Source organism: Pseudopipra pipra, chromosome 7, assembly GCF_036250125.1.
Source record: "Pseudopipra pipra isolate bDixPip1 chromosome 7, bDixPip1.hap1, whole genome shotgun sequence".
NCBI classification, from domain to species: Eukaryota; Metazoa; Chordata; class Aves; order Passeriformes; family Pipridae; genus Pseudopipra; species Pseudopipra pipra.
Genome location: NC_087555.1, coordinates 28,394,900 through 28,410,095, shown reverse-complemented (window position 1 = coordinate 28,410,095; position 15,196 = coordinate 28,394,900). Strand labels below are relative to the sequence as shown.

Genomic DNA, 15,196 nt, shown 5'->3' with positions numbered 1-15,196 from the left:
TACTCTGTACTTCTTGAGGATGCCCAGGTTCAGGATACATTGACAGGACAATTGAATCGTTTGGTTTGTGTGATTTTTAGGAAGGAATCTGTTTCTATCACAAACTCTTTAGCAGCATGTGTACAGAAGGCAATCATTTCACTGCAGATAAAGTACAAGCCTACTTTGGAATCCACACTGGGAGAGACTACATGAAAAAGGCCATTTTGCGCAATTTCATCTGTCTCATGGCACGATCCCACACATCCAATATGAGAAAATGAACTAACTATTTAATATTTGCATACAAATTACATATTTTTGGGGTTTGAGGCATGGCTCCCTCTGTGATCTTGGGCCAATTTCTGAACCTCTCTAAATCTCTGCTTCCTTATTTGCAAAGCAGATTAATATTAGCTATGCAGGATGGGGTGAGGCGTAATTAACTCAAGTTTGTAAAGGGCTTTCTGATCTTCAGATACAATGTAAAAGAAGGACTAGAAAAATCCATTTAAAAAGCAAAGAAGCACGTAAGCCCATGGCCACACAACAAACATTTGGCATATCAACTTCATACAGAAAATTTTTACTAACATTTCTTTGCAGTAGCAGCAAAAATTATATTAGCAGAAAGAATAAAATATGTATATTAAAAATAACTTAATTCACTTACTTCTTCCTAATTTCTACGTCTGAGACTGGAATACATCTGAGGCCAGCTCCCAACACCATGAGGGATGAAGTTAGTAACACAGTTACCCTCAGACCTAAGACGAAAAAACAACAGTATTTTACAAGTTAAGTCAGTAACGTTGCAAAAAAAATATTGCTTAAATACATATCTATTTACATACAGTCTCACAGAAGTAATACATATCCCATTCAAATCATAAGCAATTTGGTGCTGATATGAATTCCTGACATATTATGAACTCCTGAGTAACTTTCTATACTTATACCGCAGAATTACAAAGGCTTCCTCTCAGCATACTAACACACAGGAGCATATCCAAAATCTTTACAGACATTCTTGAAAGTGAAAAGTGGTAATAAAAGTATCATCAAAATGTACAATATATCCTTTAGAGGCATTGGGGAACATGCTCTAGTATGTGATCTGAAATCTAGGTACACATGAAGAAAAATGGACTTGTTCATTCTTCTCCAAGCGCTTAATGAGCAAAGGCACAGCACTGTTATTGCTTTCTTTTGTAATGCAGATATGCATTTCATTCCGGAGAAATAACCATTTATTCAGGGGAAAAAGTGCAAGTATTTTTTTGCAGTCCTTGCAATTAGGCCAGGTTTTTGCTGCTCTCAGCTCAAATTGTCAGAGGTTGTAAATACAGTACATTAGAAAAAAGCCACAATTGACTGATAACTCGAGTATGTTTCTTCCTCATACTGCGATTCTCAAATGAGAAGCACTTAGATTAGAAACAACCTTATCTTAGCATTGCAATTCCTTTTGCCAGCAGTATATTTGCTGCTGCTAAGGTGTTTCCATCAGCAGCTGAGAACAGTGACACCTGAGGGGCTCCAGAATCTTGTAAAACAGCAGTATCATAAATATGCAGAATTAAAAACCACTGATAGAGTCTACATCTGTGAAGTTGTAAATTTTGAAACAATTTCACAGCAACAAATAGAAAATAAAGGGTTTCCATGTTCTTAGTAGAACATAATAAAAATTATTAACGATGACGAATATGTAATATCTCTAACATTTAGGTAAAACTAATTGTTACTCAAAACATAAATGGAAAAAGATCAAGTCTCTATGATAACTCACCTATCCTTTGATTCTTTCTAAAACTACCCATTTTCAGAGGAGTGCTCCCTCTATGTTAGTCACTCCTGTATTCAGTACAATTACAGAATCACAATATTCTGAGTTGAAAGGGATCCACAAGGATCCTCGAGTCCAACTCTTAAGTGAATGGTCCATACAGGGATCAAACCCACAACCTTGATGTTATTTGCACCGTGCTCTAACCAACTGAGCTAATCTCAGGGTCAACCAATAGATATATGAAATATTTTGTCTCCAGTTTGTGAATTTTATGGGAGTTTTAGAGCACGTATTCTACTAAAATGTAATTTAAGTGGTCAAGACATCATTTTGCTCTTACTGCAACAGCTCTTAATGAACCTCATTGATGGGTATGCAACGCCTTGTGCTGGACACTGCACAAACCAAACCAAAGACAAGTTTCTCTCTCAGTCAGCCTTAGCCCAGGAAAGCCCAAACAAAAATAAGTTAATGTTCCAGGTTTTCTGAAATGGAAGTATAACTTCCTTTGGTATGGCTCAGTCATTAACACAAGGAATGTCACCTGCAGTGATGTGACTCCAAAGGACACCTCACATGCCTAATGCCCTGGAGAAGTATCATCAGCTGAGAACAGTTGTTCCCTTGGAGGATTTCCCAATGCTTGCCCAGACTTACTTGCTTGACTTTGTGCTCAGCTGCTGTTAAACTGGTTTTTCAAGTGTGTGTGTTCAGAGAGCCCTAACCAAATGCCCAGATAATATAGCTGGTCAAAACCTTCATGGTCTTCATGTTTGGTGGGCCACCATATGAGACTTCATGCCACGCTTAAGTCCATATTACTGCACTGCCTATGTTGTGGGGGCAACTGTTTGTATCAGGATCTCATATGGGATGCTTTTGCCTTTTCTCCTGGGAAATGAATCTGTTAGCACTGCTTTTGTGTATAATGAGAACTTGTATGCAGTAAGAATTAGAATTTTATTGATGGGAAATTGAAACACAAGACTTAACTGAAAAATCTGAAGTTTGCCATTAGGAAACACTGCCAAAATATTTCAGGAAAGCTCTAGTACATATCACCATTTTCCATATAAACCAGGGTCTTTTTGAATTACATTTCACAAAGCATGATGTTTTCTGCCTGTCACAAGACACAAGGACAGAGACAGCCTGGAAGGTGCTGCTCATGGGGTGCCACAGGAGGTACTGGCCTGGGGCAAGCCCAGGGCACAGCAGTAAAGGAGTATTATACAAAAATTAAAGACACAAGATGAGTGTTTACATACAAAAAACTTCTATTTGATTTTTAATTTTAAAAATATCCCCAAAGCAAAAAATATATAAAGCAAGAAAGCTTAAAATTCAATCTGCAGGAAAGTTTCCTAAAAAAACCCCCACCAACCAACCAAACAAACAAAAACAAACAAACAAACAAACAAACAAAACCTCCCACTTTACAATTCAGTGAAAACTGAATTGGATGCCGAAGTTTGCCTCCAGCCCTAAGTTTAGGCTTATCTTTGATGTCAACCTTACACGCTGGGTAATCTTAAAGTAAAATTATCAGTTAAAGCCCCACAATCGTGTTCTTGATCTCTCCAAACATTCTTTGAAGTTCTAATCTTGAATACTATACACTGCAAGGTATCACTTGTAAATGTTTGGATTGCACAGAATATTCTTTGGCCTTCTTTCTTTTCTTTCCATCTTAACATGTAAACACCCCCCTGAAAATTCCTTTGGTTAATGCTGCATTTTGGAAATGATGACATCAAAGGGAATAAAAGACTGTCAGATAAGCAGTGTATTAGATATTTTCTTTGCTAATTACATGACATACTCCTACCTTCTAAGCATCTTGCCCTGTTATTTTGCTTTACGTTTTAACTCTCTGGATCCATCCTCTTTTTCATCTTTGTTAGAAATTGGACTTTATAAGTATTTCTATAATTATTTCAGTATTTTTGCTTTGAACATTGCAGATGTCCCTAATCTGAATTTGACATCTTGTATTACTCTAAGAGGTGCACCCCAGAGTGCTTCAGATAGCAACCATGCATCATGGGGACTATAAACCAGAGTAACCAACCAAGACTGAAAAAAAGCCTGTGGATCCTGCAGAAAATTATGTCTCTACTTTAAAGGAGCTAAGTAATTCACTCAACCAAGAGATTTTGAGTAGATGTAATTAACTTCATTAATTTTACCCTGTAAATGCAAGCAGCAATTGGAGGGAGGGGGGAGGCTACAGCTTTTTTAAATCCATCATTCAGTTTCCAGTCCCCTTCTATCACAGGTTTCTGACACGTGGCTGGAAAGGGAAGAAACTCCTTTAAAGGAGACTTTATCCCAGTGTAGTAAGTTTTCTGTTCTTTGGAGCCTGTCTCTGTAGCTGCTCATTCCCACCCTGTTGCAGAAGGTTTCTGGGCCCCACAGGTGGCACTGGCTCCTGAGCAAACTGTGGCCACGTTCAAAAAACCCAACCATCATTGACAGTAACAGAAAAGTCCAAGCTAGCAGCAGAAATTGAGTTGGTAATAAAAAAGACATATTAATTATCATTTATGAGTGAAACAGCTGATATTGTTCAACTGTTTAGCCCTCCTGTGGCTCATAACACCGTCTGCTTTATGATTTCAGCAGTCCATGCTGCATTCGCTGGTTTCTTTTTAAAACAACTACCCCCAAACTCCTGCCACTATTACAGATTTAGCATGAACTCCTCACCCACAGTCCTCTGAACTCTCCTCTTAATGCCCTCCAGCATCCACAGCCCAACACAGAAAACAAGAAAACCCCCACCATGCTGGAATGTGGTCTCACACAGGAGTGGGAGGCAGTGGCTGCCAGTGGCACCCAGGTGCTCTCCAGCTCCCTCACAGCAACATCAAGCAAAAGTATCCAACATGTGGGTGCTGCATCCCCCTCAACTCTTCCAGCATGCCTTACTTCCACGATGCTTTTTAAAGCCCACGAAAAGAAAATGCATTCCCCTATCTCCCTCATTACTGACTTGTAACCCAGCAAGTGATTTATCATGCCCAGTTTAAGAAACTTCATAAAAGATGTTGTATGGCTATAATGAAGTCCTCATTCCAACTATTTATACATTGCAGTTTGTCATTCAGAAAGAGAACACAGTTAACATGTCCCTATGCATCCCTCAGCTCTGGTTGGTGTACTGCAGCCCACTCTGTTCCCCAGCCACAGACCACTGTAAGCAGCACCTTCCAGCTCAGAGTATCACATACACAGCAGGTATTGGTTAGGTTTGGTTTTTCCCTCCCCCTCCTAATGGAGCACTCATCTGACGGGGCAATTCTAATTGGATGTGCAAAATAGAAAAGTTTTCACCTTCCTCCTTTTTTAATGGAAGTTTGGCCAGGGGAAAGGCTGACAGTCCTCCACCTGGCATGGCAGCAGTGGATTTCCCTCCTACAGCTCACATCCCCTACTCTTGGATGCATTAACATTTGAGGGGTTTCCTTCCTTCAGCTGCAGATACTAAAATCAGTTCTCACAAATATAGAGCACAACAAGGCTCTAATTAGGAGCCTGTTGCACATTTTCATAGTTTTTAAAGACCAGGCTGAAAGCATGACTGGTCCCTTCTGACACTGAACTGAGAGCATTTTCTTAACTACTCTATTATTTTGACTAAAACCTATCTAGCTAAGAGAAAATAAACATAAAATTTTGTCTTGATCCACACACACCAGGAAACTAAAAGCTCACTAATGTCAACAGCTGTTTCAACAACTCACTGTTAAATTGTGCTTTTCCTTCCAATTTAAAGCAAATTCAGTTTTCAAACAAATTCTTGGTTTGCCTTTCCTGATAAAAGAAAGCACAGTTCCTGCAAGTTTCCTTCTATGAAATAAACCGATAAAAAAGAACTTTTACATTTGGGTTCAGTAAGCAAAGCATTGAGCTCCAAGTCTTCCACAATTTTTTTTTGGTCCTGGGATTGTCTTGTCTAAATGGCCTCCTTGGTTTTCAAGCATCCTTTTAAAATGGATTTCTTTGCTGGATACCAATTCTCCATTTCATACAATGGGTCTGTTTCTCTCCCTTCTTGACACATGCCTTTACATTTAGCTATAATTAAAAAAAAAGGCTTAATTAAACAGCTCCCTTTATCATGGAATCCTGAAATCCCTGCCCAGAACTTCCTTGTTCATCACTATCTTCCGGAAATCTTTGGATTTTAAATGTAATTCTAGCAAAATTGTACTAATAGCCATGACATTCTCATAAGATCAGTTTTCTTTGTCATGATTAAAATAAAAATTTTCTAGCTTTCTTCTAAACTCAGAGAATAAAACTTCCATTGCGCCTGCTCTTTGCCAAATTGATTACCACCATAAAGGAGGACAAGCATCAATCCTCTTTCAGAAGAGGCATCCTTGCATCAAGCAATACAACTCTCACAAGAAAAGAACCTTTTCACTGATGCAAAAGAAATTCATAGCCAAGACGTGGTCCCAGTCTTTCTGCTAACACATGGAACAAACTTGAAAAGTCGGTATATTGGGCCTGCCTCAGAATCTACAAAGGCACTCAAAAATAGCATCAACTACGCTCAAAAGAAAGAAAAACTGGGAACCAAATACAAGACTGCATGCAGGAGAGAACAACTATCAGGTCATATATAGTTAATCCAAAATTATTCCTAGTTTGAGGGCCAAGATATCATAGTGTCCTATTAAGCACAACCTGGACCTCCCTTTCTCTCTGGCTACATGATGCTGATGCTCCTGTTACAGACACCTCTTATTAAGCTGTATTTTCAAAACAAACTGAAGCCAAGTGCTTCCATCCATTCCCCTGGCTTTATGTGGCACTGCCAAGATAGCAGCCAAATTTCAACGGAAAAGATTTAGGACTTGAGTACTTTTTTTCTGACTGAAAATGACATCAACTCAATTTAAACATTCCGCAAGACAGGTGAAAGCATCCAGCCGGCATCAAAAAGTAAGAACTGAGCTCTGTCATACAGAATCTGTCCGAAATAAATTAGACCCAGAGCTTCCTTTCAACCCCCAGTCTTGTTTAGGATACAAGAAGATCTTTTCCTGTACAAATCCATAACACAGCCCAGTTCTACCCTTCAGTGGAGGATTGCAGGGCAAGGGCAGATTCCACTAGATACTGTGCTCCAATTTCTAACATGAAGAACTGGCAGATTGAGATGCCCAGATAAAATATGTACTAGAAACTTCTTGAAGTATAGATGTCAGAGGTGATGATCTTCAGAAGGGCAATTTCTCTTTATAATATCTTACAGCTGTTGCAACAGAATCTGTCAGCAATAGCTGCCCAGTTAACACCCAGGTTATCAGGAGGACTTTGAAATTCCTATATAAATTATTTGCAAAGTTTAAATTTGAGGAAACAAACTCTCTATGTATAAACACGGGAACTTCAAGTAAAATAGTTCCTGTGGTTTGATAAAGTCTTTCTTATCAGGGTCAGAAATTCAGTAGAGCCAGTATTTCAGAAGTGTTGTCACCACTGATGCAGGGGAACCCACAGGGAAGTCCCTGTCAAATCAGGAAGACAGACTGGTGCCAGGGACCAGATCTGACCCAAAGATAGTTATTTCTGCTGCTAGCACTTATTGGACAGACACAGCAAGGCTGCATGCACAACTTGTAAGTATGAGGGCAAACGCTCATCCCCACCTTTTTTCAGTGTACCTCTCAGATGAAGAAGATGCTTTTATGCATTCTCTGCATAAAAGTCATCATGTGGGTCCTTCTAAGAAGAGTATCCCTCACAAATTTTGAGGTTAGTTAAGAATCTCATAAAAAAAATCACAATACAACTAAGAGACTTAAAGCACAAGATTTAGCCAGTCAAGGGTTTCAGAGAGGACACTCATCTTGAGGAAAGTGACTGAACACATGTAACCACTAAAGCAGATATAGTGGCTGATAGAACATAATTGTGAGAAGCAAAGCTAAATCTAATGCAACTGAGAATTACGACAATCACACAACCACTCCTCAAATCCTGAGCATCTTTCTTTCTGTGCACCCTGACTGTAAGGAAACCAAGACACTTAGGCATTTCATACTCTAATTGCACTTCTGGATTGTATTGTAAATACCTGCTTTATGGTATTTTTCTTCTTCAACTCCCTTCACCATTCATGTAGGCTTATTAAAGTCCTTATTTTTCTGTACTCTAAATATAAGAATTTGACTGCACCTGTTAGAAAGAATCACAAGCAATCACAACCATGTTAAGAGGCTGCAGGGTGCTTTCATCTCATCTGCATCAACGAGGCCAAGCCAATGGGAATAGTTGATCTATCCTGTTTTAACATTATCCCAGCATATTAGGCAAGCACACAGTCAATCTCTAAAAATATGTCAAGAAAAGTATCACAATTCTTCTGCTCTCAACTCCTCCACACTTAGTGATTACAAACTTAATGACCCAAGTTCTTCTATGGTGTCTTACACAGTTAGCTCCACTACCATGGATTTAACCACAGCTGCTGACAGACTACACCTGTAAATACAAAGGAAGTATTTCAGAGTTTGTACAGCAGTTTAAAAGTCTGGTACTGTAAATAAAGTAGTCCTACTTTTAAGAACTGCACAGGCCTAATCTGAGCTTTTGGATATTTGAAAACGTAGTTTACAAGTACTGAAGCTTCATTCCATATGTCAGCAAAGGATTTTGAAGCATGCTTACAGTTTAACATCAACAATGGAAAAACAAATGGCAAAAGATGTAGATTAAAAAATCTGCATTGCAAGTGATGTAAATTCTATTTAGCAATCCATAGACTGACATTTTGCCTGAACAGATAAACAAAGTGCTGAGTTGAATAGTATTTGCCTGAAGATTAAAATGACAATTTTAGAATCAGTTTTAGACGCTTTATTAGAATATCTGCTATTCTTTAATACTGTGTTTCTTGGCTTCAAAGCAGACAATTATTTTAGCCAATTATTGTTATTATATATTTTACTGCAGAAAGCATCCATTTCATCTGCAACTAATCCAAGTGCAATGAACCTCTCTTAATGCTTTCAGCATATCTTAGAGAAGAGCATTGGCCTGGGGCAGCGGGACCTGCATCTTCTGACATGCCTTATGGAATTGGGCAGGCCACTTCTCCTCTGCTTCACCTCTTTTTCCCCCCTCTGCCTTGTTTATTCAGGTTATAAACACGTGGAAACAGGAACCAGTCTGACCACTAGAATTAGAAAGTCTAGTAAAACAGCTTCTCTTCACTTGAGATCAGTGCAGTGCCTAGATAAAAGAGAAAAGAGCTATTTGAGTGCTTACTAAATCTGTGAAATCAACAAACACTTTTAAGAGTTAGTCTTTCTTCTCTCACCTCAGTTACCTGCTTTCTACTCTCAACTCCAGGATCTAATAAAACACGAAGATCCAGGTGAATCATTGAATCCACCTTTGCCAGTTGATAAAATGAAATTTGCATAATGGAGCCTGTGTGTGCATACATGTGCCAGTGTATAAATATTGAGAGATGCAAAACAAGTGACAAAAACAGCCAATAATGCAGCTGGGGGCTAAATCTCCTCATTAACTTTGAAGCTAAACTATGGATGTTCACTAACAAGTCAACAGAAAGTACAAGACAAGAAGCTTCACTCAAGCTCTTATTACTGTATTTGAGGATGAACAAGAGCCCTTACAGCACTGAACAAGGAAGGGAAGTTCTTTCTTTCCTCTTCCCACTCCTTTCAAGGACTCCAATTGCACAGCAGGCTCAATTACCACACAGCTAACTACAGAGCCTTACCTGTGGTGACAGGGAGGAAAAACAATTTCTCTTGTATACATTTAAGAGGGAAGATGTTCTGTCATTATCTTGGTGGTACTTGCCCACACCACCCAATGGTGCATGAAATTCTTCGTTTTAAGAAATACAGAGGCAGTTTGATTTGCCACAACAGAGTATCAAGAAGCAACCGTGCAGCAAGGATTGGCAGCTACACTAAATACTGCCTAGCACATCCACTAAGCAGGACACTAAGCACAAAAAGTTTCTCCTTTTTATTATCCCTGCTGAGAGTTGAGGAAAAAAGAGCTGTAAGAGCCTCATTGATGTAATATCCATGCAGGTCTTGTGACTTGTCAGAAAGGTTACTGGAGTGAGCTTTCAATTTTTCGCTGTGTGAACAGTTTTAATGTTATTTTAACATTAAAATACATCAGGCACTATTTAGGGTACATAGTTCATTCTAAAAGACACCATTTGCAGAACTGTAATGCTGCAATGGATCCTAAAACCATTGAATTTTTCAAGATTCCTGATCAATTCTTTAGGTTCATGTGATTAATTAAAAAATGTAACAATTCCACCTCTCTCAAGTATTCAAAAGGGGTGGCACTCATCAAAAATAACCAAATAAAACAGAAAGAGTTCCTAGGTGCAGTTATACTTGGTGTCTTGTATTCCAGAAAAACACTGACAGACTTTGGAAAAAGCAGACCTCTCACTTTCAAAACACATCACTCCCGGCTGAGTCACACAGATCTCCAGCTCTAAAAAGAGGAAAAATCTAAAAATCCTCTCTTCTAAAAATCTGCATGAGAAAGCTTAAATTTCTAGCTTTTGAGGAAGTTGGAGCATTAATCACAAGCTCCTGCAGCACAATTATAGCTACAGTGTCACAATAGCACATGCACAAGAGAAGCATTAATAAAACCAAATTACAGCAGGAAGTGATGGAATAGCTCTGAACATCACCACTGAGAGAAAGGCAGGGCAAGCCACAATTTCTCTTGCCCTGGGATTATAACTAAAAAAATTCTTAAAGAAACTTGTACCAGGTCTTCAGCCTGCTCAGCCGAGGCTATACCAGGCTGCCACTGGGAGAATCCAAGCATTCTCCAAGAAAATTAGCAAAATATGGAAACAATTACCAAAACATCACGTTTCTTAAATGTAGTTCTGCTCTCCTCAGCACTGACCATGGGTTTGGGTGTTTTTAAACAAGTATTTTATATAAACCAAATATTTTTATTTGGCAATGTCCGACGACAGATTTTCCCAAAAGGGAAGATTATTGTAGGGCCTGTGTTATGCACTCTCTACTTCTTCAGCTCTGAAAAGGGAAGCAAATACAAATACCCCTTTTTTACACAGCTCCTTTCCCACAAGCAAGGCAGTTCTTACCAGAAAAATAAAAATATACAGGTAGAAATCAGCAATGCAGAAAATATCCAAACTCTGTTAAGAACTAATGAAGCTCATTTTTGCATTTTCTTCAGCTTTTTTTTCACTCCTGAAACATAATACGAAATTAACACCTAAAATATTGGCCAAAAATAATGAATAAAAACTATTATGTTTCTGCAGTTCTGTAAGGCTGTTACTAGAATTCAGAAATCAGAAAAGCTGTGTTAGTTCAGCATTACCAAGTAAAAATGGTCTTTGTTCATACTTAGTTTCTTCTGATAGGAAAAATAAATACCATGTTAATTCTTTGAAGGAAAGACTCTCTCTTCTTTAAAGGAAAAAGATTCAGCTTTTGCAACCCAACACCTGATCTACTCTTCCTCCTCTTTAATGGAATTCTAAACTAATACCTGGGAATTATAAATACAGTATAAACATACAGCTAGCAAAACAACTCCAATACAACTTTCCTAAGTACTTTACTACTGTCATAAAAGTCTACAAGAAAGCCTGAGGGATTTTGATAAAAGTGAAATTATTGTTGTCATTTATGTTATATCAACTACCTTTATGCAGCACAGCTGCCACACTGTTAAGAACTTCTAAAAGAAAGGAGACTGGCAAAATTTAAATGCTTTCAAAATGCAGCAAGGCAGTGGACAACAAAACAGTATTTTAGTGTTTATTGTCCCATTCTACAAGGCTTTGCAGAAGGGGAGAGATATCAGCCAGAAGGGCCACATCCACCCCAGCATCCCACTTGTGCCTCCATCACGAGGCCAGACATCCGTCACCACTGAACCCGCATAAGAAGGAACAGCAGGAACAGCCGCCCTCCTCTGCGTCAGCAGCACCCAGAGAGCCCCACAGGGAGCAGGCGGCTGTGGCTGGGACACCACGGGGAAGGGGAGGGTGAAGGAAGGGCCAATTCACCTTCTGCCTGACAAGAGACAGTGCCAGGCAGAGTTCAGAGGCTGGGTTGTGAAGAGGCAAAACACAGGGGCCTTTGTTGGAGATAAGTAAAGGCAAAAAGGTCAATTGCACTCCAAGAGATTCCCTTCTCCTGGATTTAAAAGCGCCCCTCAAGGCAGTTCACAAAAACCATGCTGCTGACCTGTGGTGCTGTGCAGGTACCTGCCACCCCACTATTTGCTGCCAGCTACTTAAGTCACATTTCCTTCCGCCTCTTGCTCACTCAGTGTCCTTTTCCCTGTGCCTCTTATTCAACTCGTTCTTCCACCTTTCCCATCCCCAGCACTCCCTGCCCTCTGGCTCCTGATCTTGCTTCTGCATCCATGCCTCCCATGCTTCACCAACTACCTTGTCCCATACTCTTCCTCTTCTGTCTCTCTTCCCATCTATCCAAGGGCTTTTCTCACTCCTTTGGGCCCTGAGCTTCTCACATCCAACCTCTCCTACTCCTCAACAACCAAGGAGTGGAGAGCAGTGGGAAATGGGAGGACAAGATGGACATGACACAAGATCGGTGAGGTAGGAAGTAGAGAAGGTGAAAGAGTTCAGATTAGAACCAACTTGGGTCAAGAGGTTATGAGGGGTAGTAAAAATATATGAGCATACAACAGGGGAGATATCAGTGTACAGCTGCACTAGTATTAAACTCCCTGTAGTCAACTTTTATAAGCTACTGTTGACAAAATACCTTCTTAGATCAGGCTGTGTCCTGACCCAGTTCTGGGATGCTTAAGTGCTTTACCTCTGCTTGTGTCAGCAGCTGCATAAGAAAAGTAAGGGATTGTATTTCACACTGGTAAATGATTTCCCTATTCATCAATTTGTCAACATCAAGGTATATCAAGTTACGCACAGAATCACAGAATTGTTAGGGTTGGAAAGGATCTCTGGAGATCACCTTGTCCAACACCCCTGCCAAGGTTGGGTCACCTAGAGCACATTACATAGAAATGTATCCAGGTGGGTTTTGAATGTCTCCAGGGAGGAGACATGATTCCACAACCTCCCTGGGCAGCATGCTCTGCCATCCATAACGTAAAGAGGTTCTTCCTCATGTTGAGGTGGAACTTGTGTTTTAGTTTATGGCCATTACCTCCCCACTCACTGTGTCTGTGCAGAGCCTCAAGAGTGTTACCCTCAGATAGCATGGCCATTATTACTCTCATATGGGCCATGCAAACATGTTAGGATTTTACTTCCCATCATGAAAAAGTTCTTTTAAATCCAACATGCAGCTTCCTGATGTGCTTCAGCATGTGGTGTTTCAAACAGCTGTCCCAGCACCACTGCAAAGACATGTGTGAGGAGTACAAAGAGCACAGCAGTTGCCTAAAGGGGGGCAGAATGAAGAGAATGTATGTAGGAACACGGTACAAAGCAGAGATGGGGGGTGATCCCACCAAACAGAAAGAACTAGCTCCAGAAGAGGACATCTGTCCACAGCCACGACTAATGCTTTCAACTCAACCTGGCCCAGCAGGAGGTATGAGAAGTGCTGCTAAGAATCAAGCTAGCATTGCTATGATGAATCACAGTGGCACCAAGTTAATACAACCCATCAGACCTAATTAAACCACTCTGTGTTGCTAAGCTCTTCTGCAGCATGTCTGACTCCAGCGAGGGTGAGCCAGTCAATTCTCTAATGAGTCTTCACTCCTGCAAGCACTTGCACAAATGCTCTGTGGCCCTTCATGTAGCCACAGTATATAAAACTAAGCAACAAAAGCTAAGTTTGGTTCGGTCTTCCTTTTTCTTTTTTTCTGATGGTATAGAGGAAAAATATGTCTTTACAAATATGCGTACCAGCAACTCATCAAAATAAGTTTTGTAAAATCAAGCTGATAAAATATATGCTCTAGTGGGATTTACCTATATTCAGCTCTCTAATTGCTCCTTTCATCTCTCCACATGAAAAGCAACACTTCATCTCATTTCTTCCAAGATTTGTTATTTAGGAACATTAATCCCTTTCACGGGATTTGATAGGTGTGGATCAGTATCACTTACAAGATAATGAAATCCACATAATTTATAGCATGCAGTGGAAGGTGTCTACAGGATGTGAGAGAGAAGACTGGAATAAAACAGGTATTTTCCTTCAAACTTATTTTGTGTTTAGTTTAAGTGCATCAACCACTTGCATTTTCACCAAATACACATACCTTTCACTTCTTATGAGTCAAGGCATTCTCCCTCCACTCTTCCTTTTAAGTGATGCATTAAGTTCACATTTAGCTTTCATTCAATCCAAGAGAGCCTTCTCCTGCTCTTGTTGGAGTTAAGACCTTTGCCATTAACATAAATGTTACTCAGTAGAATCAGTTGTTTATAAGATTACCCTCTGTACACTTTCCTTTCTCACTGGCTCCTTGCTATTCTACCCACATTTTCATATCTAAGTTTTCCCATGGGTATTTCTTTCCTGTAGGCTGTACTAACCTCCCAAAGCCATAATGTCTGTATAAACCTTTTCTATTGTTGAACTGTGAAAATCCTTTTGACTTGATGTCACCCAATTATATTAAAGTTTTACAGCCTTATGCTGAGTCTTATCCCAGACATTTTTAGCTGAGGCTCACAGCTGAACTTGACACATGAATTATCAAATTGGTAATTTTGAAATATTGGGCACACATCTTACAGCCATGCATCTGAGATAAGAAAAATCTATTTCTGAGATCACGATGAATAAGAGCTGAAAATGTGTTTCTTCACCACAGGTGTAAATTCTCAGACTTTAAAAGTTCTTGTCCTTCCCCTGTTAAGCAAAACCCCATATGCTTATGGTCACTTGTGACATGACAGAACTATGGATACTTCCATCAAAAACTCTGCATTTTCTTGTGAAAGCCACCGTGGAAAGTACTTCACACTGTCCATCTATTTCACAAGTGGAACCTATCAGCCATTTTTCTAAGTTACTACAAACATGCTCCAATTTATATTTACTATAAAATTGTCCAAAAGTCTGAATGACAGAGAAGGACTCTGAGATGCCAAGAGCAATGGAAACACTTCAGAAAATCTTCCCCATCTGCTGGATTCACTTGGCCACTGATGTTTCCACCAACTTCTGGAACAACCACCTGCTTCCCCTCCATACCCACCTTCACATATCTCAAAATAAACCCAAAGGCATTTCAGAAATACTTCCTAGGTTAAAACCTAGGGGGAGAACAAGTTCATTTGGAGTCATCTCCCTTCTATCCAAGTGACTCTACATGTGAGGTAGAGGAATCCAAAGGTCCCCTAAAAGTAAAATCAGTGTTTTCATGCATGCAGCACCAAGTGACAGTCTGGGA

At 39.7% G+C, this 15,196-nt stretch overlaps 1 protein-coding gene across 2 annotated transcripts in view; it reads right to left on the bottom strand.

Annotated features, from left to right (window-relative positions):
- The window catches only part of SLC49A4 (solute carrier family 49 member 4), a 69,522-nt gene that overhangs the window by 49,168 nt on the left and 5,158 nt on the right, over positions 1-15,196 (bottom strand). For both annotated transcript variants that reach the window (XM_064661419.1, XM_064661418.1), the window contains exon 2: positions 653-746. In XM_064661419.1, coding sequence (XP_064517489.1) covers positions 653-746 — 94 coding nt within the window. The remainder of the gene's footprint in view (positions 1-652; positions 747-15,196) is intronic.